This window comes from Mastigoproctus giganteus, chromosome 1 (genome assembly GCF_048544385.1).
Source record: "Mastigoproctus giganteus isolate SK-2022 chromosome 1, ASM4854438v1, whole genome shotgun sequence".
NCBI classification, from domain to species: domain Eukaryota; kingdom Metazoa; phylum Arthropoda; class Arachnida; order Uropygi; family Thelyphonidae; genus Mastigoproctus; species Mastigoproctus giganteus.
In genome coordinates, this window is record NC_143575.1 from 209874961 (window position 1) to 209893768 (window position 18808).

Genomic DNA, 18808 nt, shown 5'->3' on the forward strand with positions numbered 1-18808 from the left:
AGTTATGCACCCATGTTTCACTAGCATAAGTCAAGACAGGTCGTACCACTGTTTTGTATAACACTAATTTCGTTCTTCTAGAGAGAAGTTTTGATCGAAGGTGTTTTGCAGCGTAAAATAGCATCTATTACCAGCATTAAGATGAGCCTGAATTTCTGAGATGCTACTGCTATCATGTTGAATCATAGCTCCCAGATTCCCAGATATTTGAAGGAGTCTGTTCTATTGAAACTATGCTTCACTGTTTGCCAAAAAAGTCATTAGCTTAAATAATCAATAAACAAATAATCAATAAATTAAATAATCGAAAAATAAACAAAAACAGTGCGGGACAACATTCATCTGTTTTTATATTGATATTAGCTAAAAAAAAATTACTTCTTTTATTGCCAAAATGCCCTCGTGGTCTTCGATAGCTATACTCTCACACCGTGTCCAAGTTAGTTAGCATGAAGGGAGAGTTAATCATGGCTTTATCTCCGGAGACTTCGATCCAGAAAAAAAAAAAGAAGAGAGAGAGAGAGAGAGAGAGAATCAACAACAAAAGAATACACGCAAATACTTATTTACTTACTCCACGGCGCTACGGTCCTGTAGAACCTTGGCCACCTCAATGATTTTCCTCCAGCTGTCTCTTTTCCTGGCCATTGTTCTTCATCGTCTCACCTAAGCTGTCGTAGGTCGTTCTTTATGTTATCCATCCACCTCCTTCTCGGTCTTCTTCTCATATTTCTTCCTCCCGGTTGCCCTTCCATTGCTTTCCTTGGCCATCTGTTTTCCTCCATTCATATCACGTGGCCTGCCCATCTAAGTCTTGAGCTCTTTATCACTCCTACTATATCCCATTCTCCATACAGTTCCTTCAGCTCTTGGTTTGTCCTTATTTTCCACTCTTCCCCGACTTTTACGGGGCCAAAGATTTTCCTTAATATCTTCCTTTCCCACACATTTAAAGATTTTCGTCCTTCTTGTCAAACACCCATGGTTCACTAGCATAAGTCAAGACAAGCCGTACCACTGTTTTGTACAACACTAATTTCGTTCTTCCAAAGAGTAGTTTTGATCGAAGGTGTTTTTGCAGGGAAAAATAGCATATATTACCAGCATTAAGACGAGCCTGAATTTCTGAAATGTTGCTGCTATCATGTTGAATCATAGCTCCCAGATATTTGAAGGATTCTGTTCAATTGAAACTATGCTTCGCTGTTTGCCAGATCTGTTGGGTACTTTGTCTCTCCTTCCTACTTGTAATCATAAACTTCGTTTTATTTTCATTTACCTTCAACCCAAACTCTTTCTGCTTCTATACACGCAAGTACAGATACAATTTACTGACATTTCATGACCTTAGCTACTTGGCTCTTAAAACACACACATATACTCTCTCTCTCTCTCAACAAAAACAATCTTCGTGAAAAGGAGATCGTTCAGCGTGAGTTGTATGATAATTATCGAATTTCTAATGGCGTGTTATACGGCCGCCCAGCCAATGGACTTCTGAGGAGTACAGTACGAGACAAGCAGAATAACAGCCACTCTGTTATAGCCAACATATAATCGCACCGCAAATTCTTCGATCGCTGCACTTGGTTATTAATTGTGAAGGAGTAAGTTAATTGTAAAAGCAGTTATATATAAATTGAAGCAAGCTGGTTTAGAGTGAAACCAAGAGTCAATAATAGGAAGGCTTATTCAATGGATAATGGGAAATCACCATTAATTAAGAAGGAAAAAGCAGCAGTCATCACAGTTGGATCCAGTATTGCACGACTGAGCAAGAGTCGTGCAATACTGAAAAGTTTGAAAATCCTAAGAGCAAGAAAAGGGTCAGAGAAAGTTTGGAACGTGAAAGAGGAAAATAGTTCTTTTCAAATTTTTTGGTCACAACAGAAGGTTTTTTACGCTTCATTGACTTTTATGACTGACTTCACTGACTATTTCACAGCAAATAGTCAGGAATGGTTTATTGAAAGGAGACGATATTAATTAGGAAAAATAGAAATTAAACTAATTCTTAATGTAGAGACTTAAAATAGTTCAGCCCTCTTCTGATATTATTATTAGAGGTTTTAACTAATATTCGAATTTAATTATTGCTTTTTGTGATTTTAAAATTTAGTTACATTCACTATGTTACAGACACTATGTTAGATTCCTACTACTTGAGAATTGTGTTAAGCAAAAGATTGTGGTAAATGTAGATAAAATTAATATGGTAAATATGGATAAAATTAATGTAGTAAATGTAAAGAAAAAATGAAGCCTAGCAGGCTGTGGATCCCATTGGGTGGCTACATATTTGGTAAAATAAAAATAGTGATTTGTGTTTCCTTCTAGGGAAGGCCTAAATTAAACATTTGTTGTAAAATATCGCAATTAGTTAGACCAAATAATGTCTATTGTATAATACATAAACCATTAAACGGCCGCTGTAGCCGAGGTCAGTCGCGAGGCGCATAAGTACACGTGCTTTGAGTGACAGGGGTTAAAGCCCGTGATTGCAAAATACCGTGCTGTTTCTCGCATTATCTGTATTTTGGGAACTCCTCTGACCGTGTTGGTGGTTCCGGAGTATAAACAGAATTTATATATGTAAGACTCCTTGGCCAGAAATTGTTGCACATTCAAGCAGTAGGGGGGGGAAAGGTTCCAAACTGAATGTAAAGACCAATTTGTTTTTTTTTTTATGATTTTTTGACTGTATACCAAGAATTTGTTCCACAGAGCCAAACTATAATTAGCATTTCGTCAAAGAAATTGTACAAAGGGGAATGAGAGATGTATTATGAAATGTCTGGAGAACGGTGTAGTGGAGATTGGCTTTTGCACCCAAAGGGCAGAACTGCTGGACGCTCTGTATAAATATTCAAAGAGACCACTTCGGGGGGTGATAGCATGGAATTTCCCTGAATAAGTGACATTTTTTAAAAATACCTTTTAGGAACTTTTTGATCATATTGTATACACAGGATCTGATCTGTGTGGGCCTAAAGTGAAAATATTAAGCTAAATAATAGGACTTATGTTGCTACTGCATGCACACAAAAGTTTTGATCTTAATTTTTCTCTATTAACAATATCACCTATATACAATGCCTGATGTAGAGTTCAGAGGTTCCCCACAAGATACTGTAACACTTGCGTGCAAAGAAATGTCCAATAAAAATCTAACATTTTATATTCGTTGGATAATACGATAAACAAATTATTAGGATAGAAATTTCTTTGAATAAAAAATTTGGAAATTTCAGAAAGCATACTCATGAAACTTACGGCAACTTCCAAATGGCCAGGGTATCATGTTTGTATAACCATTACAGAAAATAATCTTATGTTAGCTGATTAATGTTGTTGCTGCAGAGTTTTCAGGTGCATCAGCAACTTAGGCCATATGTTACTGTATATATTATATGTCTGTAAATTGCGCGTGTTTTGAGGTAGATTTTATGTTTACTGGACGAAAAACCAGAGTTTCCGGGAGAAAAAACCATGCTCCCTTGCCTGAAATTTGCTAATTCCTCCTATCATTGACGAGATTCGAACTCAGGTCTTTTCCAGCTGGTGTGGGGAGGAAAACGATTCTACCAACTGTATTATCCACGAGAGCATGATTGAATGAAAGTTATATTTTACACGAAGGAATTTTAAGGTCATGATATAAAATCACCAACAAATAAACTTTCTGTTTATACTCCAGGACCAACAAACGGAGATCACAAGACAAAGAGAATACAAGAAACATCACTATTCAGAGTCACGGGCTTGAACCCCGGTCATTCAAGACATGTGTACTTACGCACCCGCGCGCCTGATCACTAGGCTATGGCGTTCATTGTTACTTCTCGGGATAGTCTTCCTCTTTATCTAAATTTTTGCTCTTCGTAAAAGGCAGTCAGAAATTATTAGAAAAATTTCTAATAATTTCTGACTGCCTTTTACGAAGAAGTTTTGCGGTTGTTTGCTAGAATTAGAATTGGACGCGTTTTGTTCTGTCAAAAGAAGCTTAGCTAACCGAAGTGCAGATATTAAATTTTAACTTCTTGTGGATGAGTTGCTCCACACTGCCTATAATTGATATATACAACTATTGACACTTGAGCCAGTATCCTCCGATCATTTTGGAAATAACCTTTTTGATCATTTTCATTACCCTGAATGGTCACAGAATTTCATAGATAAGCATGGAGTTCGTTTGCTACATTTTCACGGCATTCAATGAAGGTATTGCGCCACTTATACAATTGTGACTGTGATAAATATTCGTTGTAATACTAAGCTTTATATCTAGAAAAAATGTTTAACCAGTCTTACGTTTTTGTTCTATGAAATTTGTATAACACCTGTACCAAACCATGGCTCATAAGTCACATGCTACTCTTTGACACTTGAAATGCAGATCCCAGAGAAAAATTAATTTAATTTGATAAAAGTTCAATCCTTTTGATTAAAAGAACATGAAAAAATTAAAAATAATTCACTGGTCAACAATATTAAAATTTTCTTTTCATCAAAGATTTAAACACACTTTTCTAAATCATTTTGGCACGCTGATTTCAAATGTGCTCTGGGTTTTTTCTACCTCATGTAGTTTTTGTAATATGATTCTATATAATATCAGTATAAGTTCTTGCAAAACACATTTAAACTGTAACAACGATAAAAAAGTAATTGTAACACTTGTTACAATTACTTTTTTTATCGCTGTTACAGTTTAAATCCAAAACACTTTGTTGTTGTTGAATGTTAGGCACATAAACAAATTAGGCCATATTGCGCCGTATGTATTATGTCTGTAAATTATTCATGTTCTGTGGTCGATTTTCCGTTGGACAAAAAACTCGAGTTTAGTGAGAAAAAGCCATGCAAACCTCGCCTGAGACCGACTAACTCAGCCATATTTTGAAAAATAATCATAAAAATTTCTGATGTCGTTGACAGGTTTCGGACTCTTTTTCCAAGCGGTGTGGAGAGGACGGTAATTATACCAGCTGCGAAACCCACGAGGGCGCCAATACACTTTATATACTATTGTAAAAAAGATACGTATATATTGACCGATGACTTCTTTTGGTACACTTTGTCAGGAATATCGCGGTACAATATACAGCTGTAGTCTGCCAACAGTTCGTTCCAGAAACCTCGATAGCGACTTTCCATTGCCTTAATGTCTCAATGGGCACGTTACCCATGCTCGTCATTCATCATATCAAGGTTTTCTTACATTCGCACTATTAATGTGATTGCTGTCATATGTCGCATAACCACAAAAACCCCAAACTATTATATTAGGGTCACTCGGTAATTTCTTGCATATATGTATTATGTCTGCAAATTGCCTGTGTTTTTCTGGACGAAATTTTCTCTAGGGAGGGGGGAAACCTTGCTATCTACGCCTGAGACCGACTAACTCAGCCACGGAGTGAAAAAAAAAAGAAAAAAAAAGCCTATTAAAGTTCCTCGCGTCATATAGAGGATTCCAACCAGGGCCTTTTCCACCCGGTGTGGGGAGGACGGCGACAATACCACTGTGCGACCCGCGCAGACTGTCGCATAACTACACTTCTTACGCATACAAAGATGGATTTCAGAAGCTGCTCGATAACATAAAGAAATTGGATGTCGCTGTTCCTTCATTTCTTGCATTCATTGATTGAATTCATTCAATGAATGAATGCGAGAAATGAATTTTCAGAGACATCCAATATCTTTGTCATAGAGCAGCTTCTGAAATGCGGGAGAACTGTGGTCACACAAAAGTTACCACAAAGCTATTTGCAAACCTGCCGTGTACCACGGTTCTAATACACTGGTGTGCAAAATTTAAGGACCAGTCAAGTTTTTACCTGTAGCTTCTCATAGGAGTGGCCTGGATATGGGAAAAGCATACCAAAGGAACCTCGTGAGATATAGAAATGATGAAGGAAACAACACCGACACAACAACGGAAACAAAACGGTACAGAGGGATTTTATTCAAAAATGGCAACATAGCACTGGCTGTCATGATACAGATGCATCACTGCCAAAGATGGAACAAAGGGAAGAGGAGGTACTCAGTAGGAGATATGTCGATGCAGGCTTTGCACCGCCTGTCCATACTTAGAACAATGTTGTTGATAAGTTCTTGCTGTAACATCATCCATTCCTCTGTCAGCGCCATTTTCAGCTGGTGAACATTTTCTGGTGGGTATGGACGTGCCGCTAGGCGTCTGCCCAGAGCGTCCCATATGTGTTCGATGGGATTTAGATCGTCGGAACGGTCAGGCCAATCCATACGAACAATGTCCGCACTCTCCAAAATTACTTTAATTACTTATATGTAATATTAAGGTCTAGACCGGCTCCTTGAAGAATTGTGGGCCCGGGAACTGCAGCCTCTTATTCCCCCACCACTCGTCGGTCCTGTGCACACTACTCCTTCTTGGCTCATATATGCTTCTTTAGGCCATTCACTCCTGATGTAATGGTCTGTGATAGAACGTCTGTCTTATAGGCATAGGAAACGACAATATTGTTTGAACTCTCCTTGAATGCCCATTAACATACCAATCACTTTGAGATCACCGTAAATATTCCATTGACGACTGTTGTTTTGGTGTTTGCTTCATGTTATGTTTCTTTTAGATGAACAGCGTGGACAGTGGGGATGGATAACTTTTTCCCATTCTACAAGAGAACAGCTTTCAAACTTCGTTGTGAGGAGTCGATGAAGAGGTGCCATTCGGATGTAATGTGCACTTGGAGAATTCCCTAAAAACTCCACTGATATTATGGCAGCAGCAGAGCAGGCCGTTACTGTAAAGAATGTCGAACTTGATTTGTTTTTCGATAGTGAGACACTTTGACGTTCTTCTTAACGAAGTGTTTCTGCTTTCGTCTCGAAGCGAGAAGTTCGGCTTTATCTTTGAAGGGCTAGATCTTTAATGAGGTCATTCAACTCATAGTGTTTAAAAAAATCCGGCTCCGATGTCTCTCCATCGGGTATGCTCAGAATCGGCTGAAGTTCTCAGGTATCATAATCGCACCTTCATTGCATTCCATTTCGCCTTCTAAAGAACTTAGTCCGTGCTATGAAGGTACTGGAGTTGGCATAATATCATTCATGAGGGATTGGACTTATCGCTGAATCCAGGTTCGGGTAAACAATCTTGTGCTTATACTTCCGTCAGAATCCAGTTACATTCACATTACAAAAGTAATAATCACTGTGGACTTTGGGCTCCCTCCAGATAGAACGCCTCTCGGTATGGCAAACAGCACTGACCTCTTTCTTCTGTTCAACCAGTCATGTAATCCATTCGAACAAGCGGTACATATAACATGTGGTATTTACACCTTATTCTTTTTACCTAAAAGGCAGCCAAAGTATAATTGGTAAATTTTCAGAATATCCGTCATGATTGTACGCCGTTTTGATATAATAGTATAATATAATTAGTTGAGGTGATTTTTACACTTTCGAGGCATGACAATGAAGGTGTCTCCGTACTTCACCGCATCTTATCTGAAACAATTTCTAATAAAATAGTCAAATTATGAAATAAAAAGGACATAGCTATATTGAAACAATTTAGACCACGGTGAGGTTTTTTTTTGGTAGTTGTTGGCGCATCAGCTTCTGTGGCCATAATGCACCTCCCAAGGTTTTTGCAGTACTTTGATCCAAGCCTGAATTCGAACCCGCGACCTTTAGGTTACCAAGCAGGCACTTTACTCACCCGGCTACGGTTAGGTCGTATCATGAGTACTGTATACAGGTATTGAGACCTCACTTTAGGAAGGATGTAGATTAACTGGAACGGGTGAAAAAATGGGCAACCAGATTGGTGAAGGTAACAAAAGGTATTCTTACCCAGAAAGCTTCAGTTCTGCAAATTGCAGCGTCTCGAGACCAGGTACCTCTGAAGAGATCTGATTGAGGTGTTTAAAGTCTTAACTGGATTGAGTTAGCTGCGTGTTAATGGTATTCTTCCACTTGCTGAGAATACACACAACAGGAGGCATAAATTCAAGTTGAAGAAGGATGGTTGCAGGATTGAAGTGTAGAAGTTTGCCCTCAGTCAGCTGGTGGTTGATTGTTGGAACAGACTTCCATCTATTGTTGTGGAAGTGGGTTAAATAAGAAGGATAGGTTCAAGGGAAAACTAGACAAATTCTTAGATGGTACAGATGGGTGAACTGTTTTTTTTTTTTTTTTTTTTATATAAGCTTGCTTTCTTGCATCATTTGCCATTACTACTAATAATAATAATACATAAATATGAATGTATAAACAATAATAATAAATAAATAATACTAATATCCATGTAGGTTGACTGAACACATATATGAATGGTGCAATCAGTTTCATCATGATTTTGTAATTGGTCTAATCACAAACTAGACATGCTAAAACCGAAAATAGATTTAGAATCAGCGTTCAAAGATCTATTTAGGCCACATTTTTTCTAATGAAAAATACTTGTGGAAGTTAGCATTTTTCAAGAAAGTGGTGCAGTTTCTAATTACATGTAGACCAGCTCTGTCTTGCCTTAGGAAAATAAAAATTCCGAGAAACAATTAATGACTTTATGCATACATTGTTTCACTGCTGGGAAAGACATGGATTAACTCCCAAAACACCTATTTTTTCTACTCTTTATATAGTCCTTCGTGAGGGCATGCTGTGAAGATGGCTACAAAAGCAAATAAACAAATTTTCTGCTTACACTCCGGAACAACCACAATAAGTTCAGAGAAGTTCACAAGATAAAGAGAATACTAGAATATTATAACGTATTTAGTAGTCATGAAAGCTAGAACCACGGTCATGTTATTAAAAGCATGCACTTTTGTGTAATCACTCAGCCACGGCAATCCAATTCCATTTTTTTTTTTTTTTTTTCATTTACTGTATTTTCCTTGTCATTTTACGACTGGTTATGCAATGGTATTTCCTCATATCTTACTTTATTTATTAAGTGCATATTAAAATATAGTTAATATCTTCTTAACGAAGTGTAATCATAACTTTAAATGAAACTTGAACTGAAAAGTAAATTTTATTGCATACGTAAATTTTATTTAATAAAATCCATGCACTCTCTTTGAAAGCTTGCGGCTCTTAAGCTTATGAAGATTATCTTGTGCGGCACTCAGGGTCACTAAGATTGGTCACCCATGCTTTATAACAACGCTCTGTGCAACAGAACTTGGCACTTCTCTCTCAGGCATGACACTGAATACTGAGTAACCTAGTGGTGCGATTGGTATTGGTTATCCTCCAATTCAAATACAAAACCATAGTTGCTTCGCATACCTATGGTTCTTAATAAGTTAGTAATAAAAAAAATCTCATTCTTATTTGAGCCAACCAGTTAAAATATTTCGCAGTATTACTGGACTCTTGTAGATATAAGAGATATATCGCTACACCGTTAACAGATGGTTTTTTTTTTTTTTCTATTCTTTAAATTAATTGTCAATAACGACGTGCAACTTTGCTTCCTTAAATTTTAATCACTAGTATTAGTAGTAGTAGCAGTAGTAGTAAGGGTATGTGAATCAAAGAAAGCAAACTTATGTAACATCAGCCAAAAAAAAAAAAAACACTTCACACATCCATTCCCTCTAAAAGTTTGTCCACTTCCTCCTTAAATTTATTTAAGCTATCAACTTGCACGATAGATGGAAGTTTGTTCCAGCAATTAACCACCCGCTGGTCAAAGACAAATTTCCGTATATCTATTCTACAACTGTCTTTCCTCAATTTAAATTTATGCCCCCCCCCTGATCTGAGCAAGAAGAAGAATCCCATCAGCATTGAGCTTCCTCAACCCATTCAAGGCCTTATACACCTAAATCAGATCAGCTCGCGGGTGTCTAGTCTCCGGACGCTGCAATTCGCAGAACTTAAGCCATTCTAGGTAAGAGGATCCCTTCGTTCCCCTAAAATATTTATTCAGGCCCTTTTTCTTCTTTTTAAAATAGTGATTATAATCAATTATATGATACTAGTTTTTGCGAAATTAAACCAATAACGGATTTATTTATCGATAGAATTAAATCTATCAAAGATAACGGAAAACTAATTTCATTTTAGCTTGTATTGATACATACACAATATTTGAAATGAAATACTTAATTTCCTGATCCTCAATTTCTTTTTCAAAATATTTTTAAATGAAAAAAAAAAAAAAAACTATGAAATAGCATCTGATTTAGTTCATATTTTTTAATCCAGATAGCTATTTTATTATCATTTTTTATTTTTTTAAATATTTTAATTAAAGAAATTGAAATCCAGAGACAGGCATTTCGTTTCGATAATGCCTCTGCTTTTAAAGAAGCTTTAAAACGAAATGAAGGGAATTTCCAGTTATCATCGCATGGCCCATTTCGAGAAACTGAGCTGTTATCGGTTATAATCAGAAGAATATTTCTGAATTATTGTTTCTCTAGACGAGACAATAAAAGTAGGTTATTTACAGCGTGTGAGTATATTTAGCATTCACTATTATTTTCATACCAATCAAATAACTGGTACTGCAAGTTCTCCTTGTTTTTACTGCAGATATGAAACTTTGACATGGTATTAATCTTCTAGGTACGAAAATCCTTCAATTCGCACTTATTTACATTATAAACAATTTAATGAACTTTGCAATGCTTTTAAACAACAAATCAAATTTTGCATAGATGCAACGGTACTGCCACTCGTTTCCTTTTAATTAAGAGCTACGAAAGCTTTGGTGTTGCTTGCCTTTGCTGACATTTTAAGAGAAATATTTCGTTCGCTGCGAGAGTGTAATTTGATAATTCATCGATCTATTATTTCCTTAATGTCGGAACCAGAGAGTTTACGTCCAATTTACTTGATTTTAAAGTTCATATAAATTATTCACAAGAAATTTAAAAATAAATTAATGTATACTATATTTCATTCTAAAATAATTCAAAGAATATATTGTATCATCAGCCTATGGCGATTTCGAGTGATTCGAAACTCAACGAAAATTATCTAACCTTAACTGAAATGAGCAGACGACAATCCGCGAATCTAATTTCAAGACAATTTAGTAACACTAAAGTGTCTTAAAATACCTTAAGCTATATTAAGCATAATTAAGATGGCAAATATTTATCGACTGTCCAGTTCAGGCCCTTTCATTTTATTTCTTTATACAAAATAAAATCAATGCAGTATCCAGTTTATATATATATTATCTTCGCTTTACCAGTCTAATATTTTCTCTTTCGTCTGCCTGTCGGTTCATAGAATTCGATGTTATTATTTAAATATGTCATCAAAATCGAGTAATTATCTCATTATCGAATTTTCTCCTTCTTTCATCTATCACTTCTGGCGTGAGAAGTATCTTTATTTTGTCACAACTTCATTTATTCTACTTACAAGGTGGCAACTTGATACTTACGACCGATTTTAAACAATTACGAAGAAAAGAAAAAAAGAGAAGCAGTATCGTAACGAAAAACTTTCATTTAGTATGAGGTGAATTTAAGGTATGTGTAGTATTGGCTTTTTATTTTATTTTTTTGGAATCCGTATAACAAAAATCAAAACATCACAAATTAAACTTGTGGTTATGTTTAAAAAATTAAATACACTAAACATACACTTATATCACACTCTGTAACAGTTTGTAAGGAGAGGATATCAACCATCGTAGTTGTCGCTCTATAAACTTCTCTCTCACCACACAGTGTCAATTCGCTCCGGCGACCACGAAAAATGTCAGGATTTTCTCAAGAGAAGTGTAAAATCGAAGTGTACCATCGAGATGTTTGCTGATCTGGTTGTATACAGCTTATTAAAACTCCTCATAGGCTTAAAATTTAAATAAATTTAGAGTTAATCTTATATTTTACTAGTACACTAGTGTGAAATCTTTATTTACATGCCTCTTTTCCCGCCTTACCTGTCGATTTGGAGAATGCGCAGATCATTAAGTAACATAGGACCCATAGAACATCCAGCCATGGTCTGCATCTTCGAAACGGCAACATCAACGCCGATGACGGTAGAACTTGGATTATCCCTCAAATTCTTTCCACCCGCATATTTCCTGCGGCCCTCCTCGTGGCTCGAGCTTTTGGAAGACACGTATTAAGTCCGCTACTCCGCAGAACAATGAGCCGGAATGGTCTGGTGTCAGCCTGTGACGTATGTATGTTGGGCTTGCCGATCGAAGAACCTCGAGACTGCATCCACTACTGCACGTGAGGGGGAGTATGTGCGTGCGTGTGCGTGTTCGCGCACATGGTGGCGCGTGCGCGCGAATTGATTGCTCACAATCCTTGTCATCAGTCAGAGGCAAGGATGCGAGATAGAATACACCGCAGAAAAAGCGACGAGATATTAAAAACGAGTTCGCCATCTCTCATCCGATGCCTTTTGTGTAGCTTGTCTTTAGTTAATAAAAAAGTGGGGTGTATGCGACAAAAAAAAAAAAAAAAAGAAAAAAAAAAAAGAAGTTTAATATCTCAACTTCTTCAAAGCAACTAAACGGCCCCTTTTTGTTAGCAGCATGCATTGCTACTTTAGATTCTACAAATATATATTTTAGTGGTAGACGATGTCCGTGAAAAACACCCCAACACCCACTCGTGTGAGAGAAAAGGCGGAGGGGGCAGCAGAAATGCCACTACCGGAAGAGGTGGGAGGACACCAACCCAAATTACACCTCGTCCCCATTTATGTACGTGCAATAAGCAATCAAATCGTTTTAAAAATTATGAAACTCTTTTAATCTATAATTTTGGCCTTTTTTTTTTTTTTTTTTTTTGTCTATCCGCCCCCACATACTTAACCAGGCTTAAAATTCTGGCGGCGCCATGGTAGGAATAGAGGAGGGAATAAGATTGTTTTATTTTGTTTTCTGAACATTGCCGCAGTATGACCTCTGCAGTAAGTAAAGTCGGGAGTGCGCCGTGCAGCAAACGATAAAAGAGATGGAGAAGCAGCGACAAGGCGATAATTGGAAAAGTTAGCCACTGAATACTTTAGAGGCCATTTAACGTCAGCACTCACTAAGTCGAACTTACATGCTTTGAACAAGTACGGAAAGAAACGAGAATTTATCGAACTTTGGGTTCTTTAATTAAGAATCTTGAAATGCCTGAGAATATTAGCTTAATACGATCCAATATTTTTGGCTTTCACACACACACGTTTTGCATATGGATTGGAATTTTTTTTTTTTTTTTTTTCACTACAGCTGATATTAACTTTTCCTTTTAAGGAGTTTCTTATGCTAATAAACAGTCTACAACTTATTTAGCATTAATCATTATTATGAAAATCGCTGATACAACAACCAATTTGCTTAGAATATTGCAGACCCAACATCGTAATCACTCAGTTCACACTCGGAACAGAACTGCTGGCAGTTTAACAAACAAAAGTATAATTATAGATTATACTTTTGAAAAACATGAAAAACAATTGATCATCGCATATCAGCTTCCCCGTATATGTGCAATTGAGTGAATTTACTTCAGTGGGCCAGACAAGTCCCCAATAGGTCGCCACCGCTTAGGAGCAACGTTTACCAGCAGATCAGCCCTTTTGAATAACAAAATATCAAATGATTATTGATATTCTAACAATATTTGGATTTTATCCATTTTCAGATGCTGCTAATGGCAGTAGTTCATAGTCCCTACAGCAAACTTTTAATGCAACTCGATTACTACTCTGTATATTTGAGAAAATGTATTTGTATCACTATAAAGTTGAATTAATAACTTATTTATTCGTATTCTAAGTAACGCTTGTGTTTGAATTCCAAACATTCGATAAAAAGGCATACTTCACACAAGGTTCTGGAAACCGTGAGCTATTAGTACAATGAAGTTTCCCCTTTTTACTTTGATTGGATAACTGGTTGAAATAATCTCATTTTACGATCAATTGTACGCAGCTGTTAATGGTTGAACGATGTTTGTAATAACAATTGTGAACGTTGTGCGGCGATTCTGAAAACTATTTGTGTACTAGATTTTCACATTCCTGAATTATATCGATTTGGTCATCAGTGTGAACAGTGAAACTTGGAAAAGGGGAAACAAATCAATAAATCTTGTAGTTTTATTTTATTGGGCCAGAATATTAGAACACAAAATCTTTTAAAAAATATTCTTTTCGAATGCGCGGATGAGATCAATTAAGATGCTTATGGTAACGTTTTTATATACCGTACTTAAAAACATAAATTACTAACTTAAAAAAAAAAAAGAAAGCGCTTCAAACAATGTTGTTGCTGATCTTATAGAATCGTTTCATCGCAGTTATTTTTCGGGATAAATGACCAAAATTCCTGTAACTGCTGTACCAGGAAACCAGCTTGAATGAATTTCAATCCAAACTAAGATACTGTTCAGGACGGAAGGTCACGAGCTTTGATTTACTTTCAGGAAACCTAGGGGAGGTTTCAGATTCTTAATATGTAAGGAACGAGTTGCCAACGCTGTCAAGAAAAAAGTTGAAGAATCACAGTAACAACTAAATAATTTCTCCCGTCATGAACTTCGTCGAATCTCTACGCTTGGGTTAGAGAGGTAATGTAAAATAATCTTCTTCACTGGAAGAGAAAGCGAAACTTCACGACAGAGCAATGTAAATCTGTACCAAACCACACAGTCAGTAATATATAGAGTATATACTGTGGAATTGGAAAAAAAATCGTAGAGCCCGAAGTGAAACTGATTAGGATGTCCTTCTAGAGAAGTAAGATGGGATGCCCACCTCATTTCAATGTTTGTGGGACCTTTCGTTACGCCGCAATAGAGATGGATTCTTTATTTGAAGCAGAGCAATTTCAGCAAGCAATATGTGAAATATGGAAAAGTAAATCAGCCTGAGATCGTAAAAAATAAGTACTTATTGAAAGTAATTGCAGTTCGACGATTTTATATATAACCTAGCAAATATTTCGAGGAATAATTTCCTTAAAATATGTTGAGAGAAGTGCATTATGTAGTTGCTCATAAAGAATTACAGTAATGTGAATCCAATATTACTACACATACCGATTTAACCATGGGAACTGTTATGAAGTAAATTTTATTATATGCAAAAGGGGTTGTAGTTTACAATGCACGAGCTAAAAACTCCGTAATGAATGGCGACGTTTCGGATTCCATGGAATCTAGTTATTATTGGATCGCAGAGCGAATTTTTTAAATTTTGATTTAGCTCGAGTTTTTGTATTTAGAAAATTTAACCAATTACTTGTGGGAATAATTTTAAATTTGTTTTTTACCAGAAGCTTTATTTAAGTATAATTAAATAATTCTTTCTTTTAATTAACTTGTTTAATTGGAAGTTTATGACGAAAGACAATTAGAAGTAACGCTGCAATATGGGGTATTGTTAGTGATGTGTACAGAAACTTCGATATTATAGAGAGGTCATTATTCTATTGTACTGTACATATAACGCAATGATTGGACCGCATCTTAACTAATGGATATTGGTGTGGAAATCCCACTTCAGGAAGGATATGGACTTTCTTGAATGCTCCACAGAGAAAATAAACAAAATAATTATGATTTAAAGGTGGTGGTATTATTCCCAAGTCCAGAAACTAGGCATCTGCATGGCGAATTGACAGAAGTTTAGAGTTTCAAAGTGGTTGAGTAAACTAAACGTGGAGAATGGGGAGGTATTATGATTATGCCGCATTCCTTATTTATTATGCCAATTTACTTTTCATTTCGTTACCTCATCTCTTTGGGGTTGAAAATGGGAATTGACCTCGCTCGGTGCTCGCATCCCACATGATTTGTGAAGGGCATCGTGGGACCTGGAAAGAATGGATAATAAGAATGGCAAGGACGCTTCAGTATCAGAAATTGCCATTTTCAACTACTTAACTAATTGTAAAGATACTGATGATTCTAGACATTTTCTCTGGATTTATGCTTTGCTTGTCACCAACACGCAAACTATGTTTGAAAAAATTTAATCGCAGCTGCAGTTTTACCTGTTGTAGTGCTATTTGTATTTGCTATTCTGCACTATTATGCTCTCTATAGTGAGAATTGGCCTCAGCTTATTTTGTTCTTTGTTTTTATTGTTTGTACAATTTATTTATTATTTATTTTTTTATGTTTATTGCTTGGACATAGGTAGAAGTAGCACCTTACAATTTTCCAAATGTAGTATAATAGTGTTAAATTTCATTATTATTGTGTGACACAGAGCGAAACTGAAGACAAAATAAATAATGAAGGTTTAATACTAATTGTAAAACATATATTAAATACATACAGTATAAAAGCTTTCGATTATTATGGTAACCTTCGTCAGTGGGCGTGTACTGCCAGTCATGTATATGAAACTGCGTGGTTAATTGTTTGATGTTGAAGCCTGTGGCTATGACGTATGTGAACGTTGCCAATGTCTGTTATTCATCAAAATGGTTGCTTCAATAATAGGGTGGACATGACATCCACTGGTTGACTGAGTTATTAGAGCATGTGTTCAACGACTCCAACCAGGCGCGTCGCTGGTAGTGGCGGGACCTATTTACAATCATGACATCGCGGTGCGGGTCAATGTCGTGGCAGGTTGACCAGAAGTGTTCGGCAATGACCGAGTGTTCTATGTCCGCTAAACGGATGGCTCTTTCATGTTCCGAAAGACGTTTGCCGAGTCGTCTCCCAGTTTCCCCGATGTAGCTGCTAGTGCAGTCACGGCAAGAGATGCGGTAGACTAGACCACTTTGTAGTAAGGTGAGAACCGGTGTTTTCACTCTAGAGATGAGGGATCGCAACTTTCTGCATCTCTTGCCGTGACTGCACTAGCTGCTACATCGGGGACACTGGGAGACGACTCGGCAAACGTCTTTCGGAACATGAAAGAGCCATCCGCTTAGCGGACATAGAACACTCGGCCATTGCCGAACACTTCTGGTCAACCTGCCACGACATTGACCCGCACCGCGATGTCATGATTGTAAATAGGTCCCGCCACTACCAGCGACGCGCCTGGTTGGAGTCGTTGAACACATGCTCTAATAACTCAGTCAACAGAACCAGTGGATGTCGTGTCCACCCTATTATTGAAGCAACTACAGTATTTTGATGAATGACAGACATTGGCAACGTTCACATACGTCACAGCCACAGGCTTCAACATCAAACAATTAACCACGCAGTTTCATATACATGACTGGCAGTACACGCCCTCATGTTCCACACTGTCAGTTTGACTGATGAAGGTTACCATAATAACCGAAAGCTTTTATACTGTATGTATTTAATATATGTTTTACAATTAGTATTAAACCTGTCATTATTTATTGTCTTCCGTTTCGCTCTGTGTCACACAATAATATACAATAATAATGAATCCAGAGCGCACAGGCCTCTTTAATAATATTGTTTAATTTGATTAATTACTGAGCCCGACGTAGCCCAGTGGCCAAGCACGAGGGTACAGAAGTACACGTATTTTCGCCCTTGTGGGTAGTACAGTTGGTATAATCTCAGTCCCCTCCCCACACCGGGTGGAAAACACCTGAGTTCGAATTCCGTCAATGACGCAAGGAATTTTTATGGGTATTTTTCACGACGTGGCTGAATTAGTTGGTCTCAGTTCGGGGTACACTGTTTTTTTGTCTTGAAAACAGTAAATAAACCACAGAACACGCGCAGTTTACAGACATTATATACGGCGCAATATGGAGTCAGTTGCTGATGCACCTAAAACCTACACGCGCTTTGAATGGACCGTGGTCCAAGCTGCGTAACTGCTAAATACGGTCAATGATTGTATTCATTATCAAAATAATTAATGTAAACTCCTTTGACCTGGTGGTCGTGCCAGAGTATAACAAGAACATTACTTAAAAATACTATATACAGTTCGTGTTTTTAATTATGTAATCACATTTTGAGAAGTTATGCAGAAATCATCAGAGTTAGTTTATTTTTCTTTAATTTGCAGGTAAATTTAACGTTTGCTTGTTAGCACTATTTTCTTTCTGAGATTTATATCGGCAGTCGCCTAGTACTCTCCTTATTCCTTTAATTCACCATGCTTTTTACCCGTAATTACCCCTGTCAATTGCATCTCACCAGTACATGTCTAACTTCGACGAGGAGCAGAGAAGCACCCCCCACTGTGACCGCCCAATAAATTGGATGCCAGAAATTCCTAACTTATGAGTTCTTTTCTGCTGAACTAAGGTAGTATCTTAATTATACTGTTGTCTTTGCTGAACTGTTGCCCTTCCTCTCCCCCGTCCCAACCTACAATATTTGTTTGCTCAACTAGGCAGTCATTTAACTACGAGGCAGTCATTTAACTACTGTCATTTCACACAACGGTCTCCACTCCTGCCATTCAGGTCATTGCGGGAGCACTTCCGCTCGATCTACATGTCATCTTCCGAGGGTTGTGCTTCCGAATTACGAGGAATATCCCAACAAGGATCCTCGACATTGAGGTTAATCTGGATGTTGACCCCAAGGCTGAGATGACGCGTTGCTACAACGAGCTCTTCAACATTTGGCAAACTCGATGGCATAATTCAACACTGGGCATTGTCACAAAAAGATTCCTACCTGATGTAACCTACACTGCTACTAAATCTGTACAGTCTTGGTTCACCCCTTCACTAGAAACATCATACCTAATTACCGGACACGGATCCATGAATGAAAAATTACACCATCTGGGTCTCCACCCAACAGATCTCTGTCATTGTGGAGCCAAAGAGAACTGGTGGCATATACTGTTCGAGTGCATTACGTATGCTGATCTGAGACACAACCTTGTCAGCTGTACACAGATCTCTGGC

General features: G+C 37.2%; 1 protein-coding gene across 1 annotated transcript in view; it reads right to left on the reverse strand.

Moving 5' to 3' along the window:
• Positions 1-12169, reverse strand: part of LOC150091489 (nephrin-like) — a 115687-nt gene extending 103518 nt beyond the window's left edge. The window contains exon 1 of the mRNA XM_090384176.1: positions 11918-12169. Within this exon, the coding sequence (XP_090240302.1) occupies positions 11918-12005 (88 nt within the window). The 5' untranslated portion in view covers positions 12006-12169. The remainder of the gene's footprint in view (positions 1-11917) is intronic.
• Between the last annotated feature and the right edge of the window lie 6639 nt (positions 12170-18808).